Genomic DNA, 9,105 nt, shown 5'->3' with positions numbered 1-9,105 from the left:
AACATAAAAAAGAAGAAGGGGAGATAAGGACGATAGATGTTTGATAGGAAAGAAGAAGCAAACTACACCAGAGCACCTGCCAACCACTCATCCACAAAGAGGGACAGAAAAGAAGGGGGAACCTTCCAGTGGCACCCTACAAGCGCTCATGGAGAAAGACACGAAGTACACAGACAGGCATTAAAAAACCATAAGTGATAAGTGGAATAAACAATGAACAGAAAACTGACATAATAAGCAACATTTCTATCTTTCTGTCTTTCTAGGCATTGTTTGTCCACTGCAGGATGTAGCCCTCCAACAATAACCTCTAATATGTTTCATCAGCTGCTTTCCATGTCCAGATTGCACCCATCCTCTCTTTGACGTCATCCTGCCATCTTCTTTCTCGTCTACCTTTAGATCTTTTTCCTGTTCTTCCTCTCCATTCTGTACATTTTTGTGTTCATCTTCATTCTACTGCTGTTGCCCGCCAATTTCCATTTTTGTTGTGTGAATAATCCCCCTTTATGCAAAATTACAACAGATAAAAGGTCAAACTACCATGAGATCATTTCAGAATGATAGAGGGTCTGTTAATGTGATGATAAATTGTAGAGCGCACAGAGCCTATATTCTGGGACTTTGTATCCCTCTCTGCATAGGTTAGCCCTAATATGCAGAGTCAAAGCCCGTCTCTCTAATTATCTAAATTGTGTAAACTGCGGTGTATCAACACCTACATTTTTTTAAAAAACAACAAGGTGGGACACCACAAAAGTGTTTAATTTTCTCACATTCCACATGTTCTTCCTCTCCCTGTATGCCTAGATTGTGTCCCTGCTCTTGTTTGTCCATCATTGCCAGGAAGTCGTAGTGGCGTTTGGGAGCTCCCCATTTCCTGTCTTGAAGCATTTCTGAACCAAAAGAAAATCAAGTTTGTGAGGCGTCAACTTCATTACATTTAATTACAATAAATGCATAATTTATCTATTCAAATATCTTTTTTATCTAAATTCTAAATTTAGAATCATCAAAATGGTCAAGAAATGAGAACGCCTAAGAAACAGAGGGGAGGGAAAGCATATCTGTTACCTCTTGCAGAAGAGACAGTCATTTTTTGTTTCCTGGGCAAAAGCTACGTTGGTAATAAAAGAACTAACATGTGTCATTACACCTTGGAATCAGGCACTCGTCAACTTTGGGGAATATGAAGTTATTGGAATAATCTTAAAGCTCATTCATTTGTCTTTGGAAAAAAAGCCATCTGTCTTGAATAGAAGTCGAGATATTTGCTATTGAAGGAGTTGGAGGTCGCCTGGTGTCAGAGCTAAAATAAGCGAGAAAATGGCTGTAAAAATTTGGTGACTTCCAAAACTTTAGTGTCCTTAGAAACTGCAAATTTATATTTTATGAATCTTCAATCAATATTTCACAGTAAAATTCACAAAGGAACACAGAAATGTGTTTTTTAAAAGGACATAAAAAGTGTTGAGTGAAAAAAGAAATTCCATAAAAATTGCCCAACAGGTGGAAAAATATCTGTTTCTTCAATTTCATTATTTTGACGAGCGCCTGGTGTCACATGATGCCATACAAATGTTCTTGTTGATTCAGCATCGTGTTAAGAGGCGTCGGAAGCCTTGTGGTTACGCAACCGGATTCGTAATCGTGAGGTTGCGGGTTCGGGGGTTTGAGCCGTGTGCCCGACGTTGTGTCCTTAGGAAAGGCACTTTACACAAACTTTCCTCACTTCACCCAGGTGTGAATGGGTACCTGGCCATAAACAGCAAAAGATCTTGTCAGTATGTTAGTGTTTTAGCGCCTAAAAATGGCTGCTTGCACTGTATGCTTCCTAGGAAGTTAAGGTTGTTTCAGAATGCTCTCAGGTCTGCTGGGGTAATAGTATAGATTGTGAAGTGCATAGAGCTTGCTGTTGAGCCAGAATTTGTGCTATACAAATGCTATCTATTATTATTAAGTGTTCAAGACCACAGTGGGGTTGTTACTACAAGCTAGTAGAGAGACATAGTAAAAAGAGCCATTCAAAAATATGACAGCGCATTCTTCACAGATGTAATAGGGCCAATAAAATGCATGCACGGCTCGAACTCAGCATAAAAACAGGACCGAAAACACAAAGCTTAGACACAGCTGCTAACCTTTCCAAACTAAAAACCAGACTTTACCCACACGACAGATTAAAATGGTCAGCATTGGTCAGGTAACTACCCCTTACATACAATTTTTTTTATTAAAAAAACCTGCAGCAAAAGATCTCTCCAATTGCCTAATGTGCTTCATTCTCCTGAAATTATTCGCAAAGCCTACCTTGAAAGTTCATAATTTACTTCAGCATTGGCAAGTCAATGAGGAGCAGCACTAGAAATCAGAGAAGATGTATTTTCCAATACAAAAACGGACTTCCTTATTCAGAAACTCAAAAACATACGGGTTGGCAATCTTTGAGACTCGACTCCACGAACCTTACAGGACCTATGCATCTGAGCTCCTTTAGGTCAAATACTACATTTGCATCACCCCAGATTGAAGTGCCGAGTTCAGTGAGCAATAGAGTAAAGGTAGAGTACACTCCAATATGTGCTCAGTTTGTTGCAGTTAAACTAATAACTTTTGAGCATGTGCCCATTCGTCAGCCTAGTGCAATGTGTTCATTGGACTAGGGTGGTTTTTTTAAAGTTTTAGTAGAGATTTTACAGCACTCGCAACAGCATAAGGTTATATGAGCGCCAGTAGATTAGAGGTGTTACAAGAGAGTAACAAAGTAAAAAAGAAGAAGGGAGAAAAGGACGATAGATGTTTGATAGGAAATCCATCGACCCACAATAAATATGTTTGATAGGAAAGAAGAAACAAACCACACCAGAGCACCCGCAAACCACCCACTCCAGATTAGGGTGTGTACATTGTCAAGAAACCAAGCACACTATGGCTTGTATACACAGACTCACTTGAGGGCCTTTCGTGGCCAGTCAGAACTCGATCCAGCCACTCAGTGAGAGCATCCATTCTGAGCACATCAGCTTGGTAGTTGAACACCTCCGCCTAAAGGATATGAAAGATAAAAAAGTTAAAGTTTTAGTAAGAGTTTTACGGCACTTGCAACACAATAAGGTAATATAAGTGCCGAAGATTAGAGGTGTTACAAGAGAGTAACAAACATAAAAAAAGAAGGAGGAGAGATAAAGACGATAGTTGTTTGATAGAAAAGAAGGAGCAAACCACACCAGAGCACCCCCGGGGCAGTGCCACTGACTGAAGTGTCTTTAGGCCATTCCCAAAGGGGGGACATATCTCATTCAAGCATAGTAGAATTGTAAATGGGCTGACTCTTGTCACGCTCATAACTGTGCCTGATCTACAACAGGGAACTGCTGCTTTTTCTTTCCTGATCCTTACTATCGTCATTTTCCTCTACTTCTTTTGTATGTTTGTCACTCCCTTGTGACCTGCTATTTTGGGGTGCCTTGATAGTCGAAGCAGACCTTGAGCTGTTGAAGCTAGAGAGGTGATCAGTCTAAGTCTGATTCCCTGTAAAGACTTCTCTGTTGACACCCACCCCTTGGCGCTCATATGACCTTATGCAGTTGCGAGCGCTGTAAAACCCTCTACTATAAAAAAAAAAATAGAGCACCCGCCAACCACCCACAGACAAGAAAGTCAGTGACAGGAAAAGAACAAAACTTACACCTACATTAAAACCCTGATAACTCAAACTTCACGGGACCACATAATTTTTTCGTGTTAAGCAGATTTCATGTTAAGGGAAGCTGCAATGCATAGACTAAATAAAGAAAAATGGGGGATTTAAAATCCTTTCTAGTAACAAAAATTATGTTTTAAATAAAGTCTATTGTGTAAAACTACCACAATCTCCTAATATTACGTATCCCTTGTTTTCTTCTTAGGAGTATTGAGAATCTAAAAAGTAAAGTTGAGACTTGAAACTCTGCAAAGAATGAATTCTAGTATCACCAAAATGCCAGTGTGGAGAGGCGGACCAAACTGTTGAACACATCCTTCAGCACTGCAAGACACACAGGGCCCTGAGACAGGAAACGTGGCTAACCCCACTGACGCTACAAGAGAAGCTATACGGGCCACCAGATGAACTGAGCGGGACGGCCCAATTTATGACAGATACCGGACTTCAAGTGTGATACGATCGAGAAGAAGAAGAAGATGAATTCTAGTTACTTGTGAATAAAGTTCAACGTTGACCATTAATACATCAAACCAAATTAAGTCAGTCAATGACAGTGAGAAAGATACAATGCAACAACCTTTAGCAAACAAGAAAAGCAACAGAAAATATGCTTTTACACGCACATACACACACATGGTCCAAAATGAACAAACACACATGCACAGACAAACATGTTGCACACATATCTGTCTCCCCCGGTCAATATCAGTCCTAAGATGCAGTGTGGTATTATCAGCTACGAGGCTCGAAAGGTAGCTTTCCATGAAATTTTTGTTTTTTTGGATCAAGTGAAAGTTTGATTTCTTTAGCTTCATTTAAGATAAAAATAAACGACTATAATTGACTATAAATTTCAAGTATCTATCTCAATTCTAAGGCCCCCATTGCTACGGAAACATATTGCTCAACTTCGGAGGCCATTTTTTCCTTTTCGTGTTTCCTCACCTCGCACAATTAAAAGTTCTGTATTTTAATCAAATACGGTCATGTTTATTTCATTCTTGTTTTAAATTGTAGGGAAAAGGTGATAGTTTTTTAAAATAATGTTAACTCAGTTTTGAAATTTCCTTCACATGATTGATGTGACCGGCAGGGACACATATATACACTCCATCAACACGCACTCAAACAAAACTTCCAACAAATAAACATACATATCCACTAACCTTTCTATGATCAACAACAGTGATCATTGGGAGGGTAGCCGTCCATGTGTATTCAGATAAAATTTTCTGACCCATGGATTTTGATTCCCTGCAGAGAATTAAAGGAATAATTTTATTTACTTCATAAAGAAGCACAAACATAAGAATATACACAAACAATACAACAGAGAGGTACAGATGAACATGAGGAAAGCACTTTTCTCAGGATTGCAAATAAGCACAACAGTTACATTTACTGACTCTGTTGCCCCCTAAACCCATCTGACAACACACACAAACAAGCACGCAGACAAAAAGAACAATAACAACCATCATCCCCCGTCATATCTGAATATGAACAAATCACTCCACCATAGGGACTTCAAACATGACGACTAAAATGCCATTGAGGCTATACACATCAAGGCAGCTAAATTTAGACTTACGCATTCATCCAACAGAACTGAGTGTTGGTAAACTTCCCAGAAGTAGCAATAGCCGTGAGAACTTCTAAAGCGTCTTTCGTCTCGACATCCGACTTGTCCACAAACAGGATCATGAAGGGAACCTTCCTGGCGTACAACAGCGGGAAATTCTGTACTGTCAATTCAGGCTGCAAAGAGACAAAGAGAAACATTTTCCCCCTGATTCAGCGTTAGCGTTTCCATATGTTACTGAGTCGGCAAAGCTATATCAGCATTGTATCTATTAAAAATACAAGACGAACCTTTCAAACCATTAACCCTTTTGTTACTGAGTCGGCAAAGCTATATCAGCATTGTATCTATTAAAAATACAAGACGAACCTTTCAAACCATTAACCCTTTTGTTACTGTGTCAGCAAAGAGTTATAACAGCATTGTATCCATTAAAAATACAAGACGAACCTTTCAAACCATTAACTCTTTAAGTGCTGATCTCCTCACAAAAAATAGTTCATTGATAGGGTAGAGTTATATCTGAATAAACACAAAATACAAAACATAACGAAGTAGAATTCTACGAGTGTTGCCTTTATCTTTAGCGATATCTTAACTACAAATTGTATAAAAACAAAAGAGTTCTCACCACAAAAGCCTCAGTAGAATATTTCACAAAATCTTTCATGCTGTTTGCCTCAAAGTCAGACGTCAGTTTGCGTACAGGCTGAACCGAATCTTTCCGATTTTGAGCTATCACTGAGGGCATTGATACATCATATTTTTGTGCTCTGAAAATAGATAAAATTGGGATCAAATTTGCAAACTTTTGGTTAGTCATCACAAAATAAAATAAACCTAGGGGAAGGTGAATTTGTGACAGCAACAGTGGAGAACAAAGCTTGAGGGACAAACAATAATTGCATTTATATATCGCATATCCACACTCTAAGCATGCTCTTTACAAACCAATACTAAACCCAGCAGACCCTAGACCATTCAGAAATATTTTCAGCTTCTTGTAAAGTATACAGTGCAAGCGGCAGATTGCATGTGCTCAAACAATAATAAACTGACAAGACCTCATGCTGCCCGTAGTCCAATCCTCATTCTCACTTGCGTAAAGTGAGGATAATTCGGGTGAAGTTCCTTTCCCAAGGACACATTAAAGTGCCCCTAATGGGATTCAAACCCATGACCATACAACGGCAAGTCCAACAGCCTAAGCACTAAGCCATCAGTGCCACAAATAACAGCTCTGGTAAAAAAGCATTAAAACAACAAACTGATATATTTGGAAAACTTGAAATCTCAGAGAGATATTTAAAAGAAAAACAATTAAAATTATGTTCACTCACATCGTCTTAGCCAGATCATCAAGGACAAAAGCAAATGCTGTGACAGTTGATAAATCTTTGCTGACATCACTGAAAGTCTCCTTCAAATCTGAAATATACGTAAAATTTGTTGAAACAAGTAGGGGCATATTTGTCAAAAACATACATTACATAGCTGAACATTTCTCAAACTGTTTGAGAGTAAAGATGGTTACTTGTTTTTGTACACATCTAACACCCAACTTGACAAAAATAGGTAATTTACCCTACAATGAAAAAATTCAGGTCTATATTTCTCCCTTTGACCAGACTCTTTGTCAACAGAGCAAGAAGGGTGAGGGGGTGGGGGTTTGCACTTTTCAAAACATTGTTTCCTTTAGTTAATTCTTTTCTATATCTTTTTAATGTCAATGGGGGGGGCGTTAAAATAACCACCATTTAAAAAAAGAATTAAGAATTTTTTATCTCTTTCAAACTTATTTTTACTGCACATGAAATGGTTCATGTTAAGATTTTGTTTCAAGAGTAGAAAATACAACAGTCACATAGTGCTACATTACCTTTGTTGTCCCCTGAAGCCAGAAGTAGAACCGAGGTGGGCGTGAACTCTGAGAATGTCTGTGGGTGGTTCCCCTTCATGAACTCCTCCACCTCAGCCTCAGACTTCAACTCAAAGGGACTCCTCAGCTGGAGACTAATTAAAACGAAAAAATATAATTAATAACATTTCATAATTGCAAAATGTGCAAATTTTGTTTTATATTTGTAGGAATCTTGAACCCTAGAGAATACAAAGTGATCATTTCAAAGACAAAACACATGAACAAAAAAACCAGGAAAAGTGTAAAAAGACAGAGATGGGATGGTAATGGAAATGTCGAACGTGCTGATATTCAAAAAAGTTTTACTTTTGAGACTTTGAGCTCCAGCTGTGGGCCAGGCGCTATCTCCACTGAGAATACATTCCAACATTATCGATCGCCTGTAGTTATTTGAACTCTTTTCCAGCCAGAGGAATACAAAAGATTGTCCGTTATTTAACTTAGAACTGCCACCGGCCACGACTCTGCAAGTCAGTGAAAATGGCTTCGTCTGGTCTTCCGCAGTTTCTGAGATTTCCGGCAGATTTTCGGGAAGAAATTTCTAAATCATAATTTTTTCAGCGTATATTATAGTTTTTTCAAACAGATTTCCAATTATATATAGTTATCTGGTCTTTGTATCCATCATGTGTACTCATTTCTTACATCTAAAGGTGCATCCTTGTTTCTTAAACTTTCCCCTGACAAGTGGAAGTTTATCACTGACAGTAAATGGGTTAACCGGCCTTTTTTCATCTCTAGTAGATGGTACCCGACCTCTTAAAATAAGATGTTTTAATCAAAGGCAGCGTTTCTTACAGTCTGACAGCTGTAACTATAGAGGCAGAGTCTAAAGGTCCCTTGTAGTCACGGACAGCTTCGTCTTTCTGATGAATCCTCAGCAAGGGATAGCGTGTGACATTTTCCGCAGTACACAGGTCAGAGGCGTCAAAGCAGTTAACTCGAGCCAAAACATTTGTCTGAGAGAAATTGGACGCCAATGTTTCTGCAGCAGTTCCAAAGTCTCTCAGGAAAGCCATCCCCACAGAATCAACTGAAAAAAAGAAATAAGGGTAAAGACTTCAAGAGGAGCTTCAGAGTTAAAAAGACAACTAAAACTCAGGAGACATTCAAGATTTAGACCATATGACAGAAAATTCATTATGAAAATGGTGAAAGGCTTTGATTTAATCACAGTGATGAGGGAAAATATGTAACCTATTAAATCTGTGTAACTCTCCCAAAATTGTAATTTTAAAAAGATGGGTTTGTTTCAACAGAAAACAGTCTTTTCTGTAGCAAGTGTTAACAGTGATTCTTTATCAACAGTCTGGTTTTTTATATTGTTACACTTGAAAAATACAGATTATGTATTTTTTCTTTTTTTTTTTCCTCAAGATTTAAGATAAGAATTTCGTCAAAATAATTCTTGATTACATGCAACTCATACCACAAATTATCAAACTGTAATAAAATTTGTTTTCAAAAGTTTGGGCGTAGTACATTGGAACAGCTGGCTGGCAATATTGTGTAAGTTTTATTGTAGTCCTGATAAAACAACACTGATCGACACATTAAGGTGGTTATAGTTTATAAAGACTGACACTTACATGGCAGATAATACAAAACCACCATAAGATCATCAGACTTGACTGTGTTGTAGAATGTGGCCTTCATCAGGGCTGGGACGTGGTCCAACTTCATCTTTTTGATCTGCAGATGGAACACGGCCTCCGCCACTTGGTCATCCTGGGTCTCCACTAGGGAAAAAAAAGAGCGGGGCTGTATACACATAAAGGGTATAGTGGCAAAAAGGCAGATTATACAAATTACTCTCAGGTTCATCACATCTCATGACTTTTTGACTTAGGTCTGACAAATAGGTATGTGAGACTAACGGAGAGAAAAAGAGAGGGG

The 9,105-nt window shown here is 38.5% G+C and overlaps 1 protein-coding gene across 1 annotated transcript in view; it reads right to left on the bottom strand.

Moving 5' to 3' along the window:
• The window catches only part of LOC101848899 (thioredoxin domain-containing protein 16), a gene marked incomplete at its 5' end in the record, with an annotated part of 27,505 nt that overhangs the window by 3,497 nt on the left and 14,903 nt on the right, over positions 1–9,105 (bottom strand). The window contains 9 exon segments of the mRNA XM_005103010.3: positions 777–896; positions 2,952–3,045; positions 4,873–4,960; positions 5,298–5,464; positions 5,920–6,061; positions 6,629–6,716; positions 7,168–7,301; positions 8,008–8,242; positions 8,799–8,948. Coding sequence (XP_005103067.1) covers positions 777–896; positions 2,952–3,045; positions 4,873–4,960; positions 5,298–5,464; positions 5,920–6,061; positions 6,629–6,716; positions 7,168–7,301; positions 8,008–8,242; positions 8,799–8,948 — 1,218 coding nt within the window.

Source organism: Aplysia californica, unplaced genomic scaffold (genome assembly GCF_000002075.1).
Source record: "Aplysia californica isolate F4 #8 unplaced genomic scaffold, AplCal3.0 scaffold00354, whole genome shotgun sequence".
NCBI lineage: Eukaryota > Metazoa > Mollusca > Gastropoda > Aplysiida > Aplysiidae > Aplysia > Aplysia californica.
Note: the sequence above shows the minus strand (reverse complement) of the source record. Positions and strands in the feature narration are given on the sequence as shown.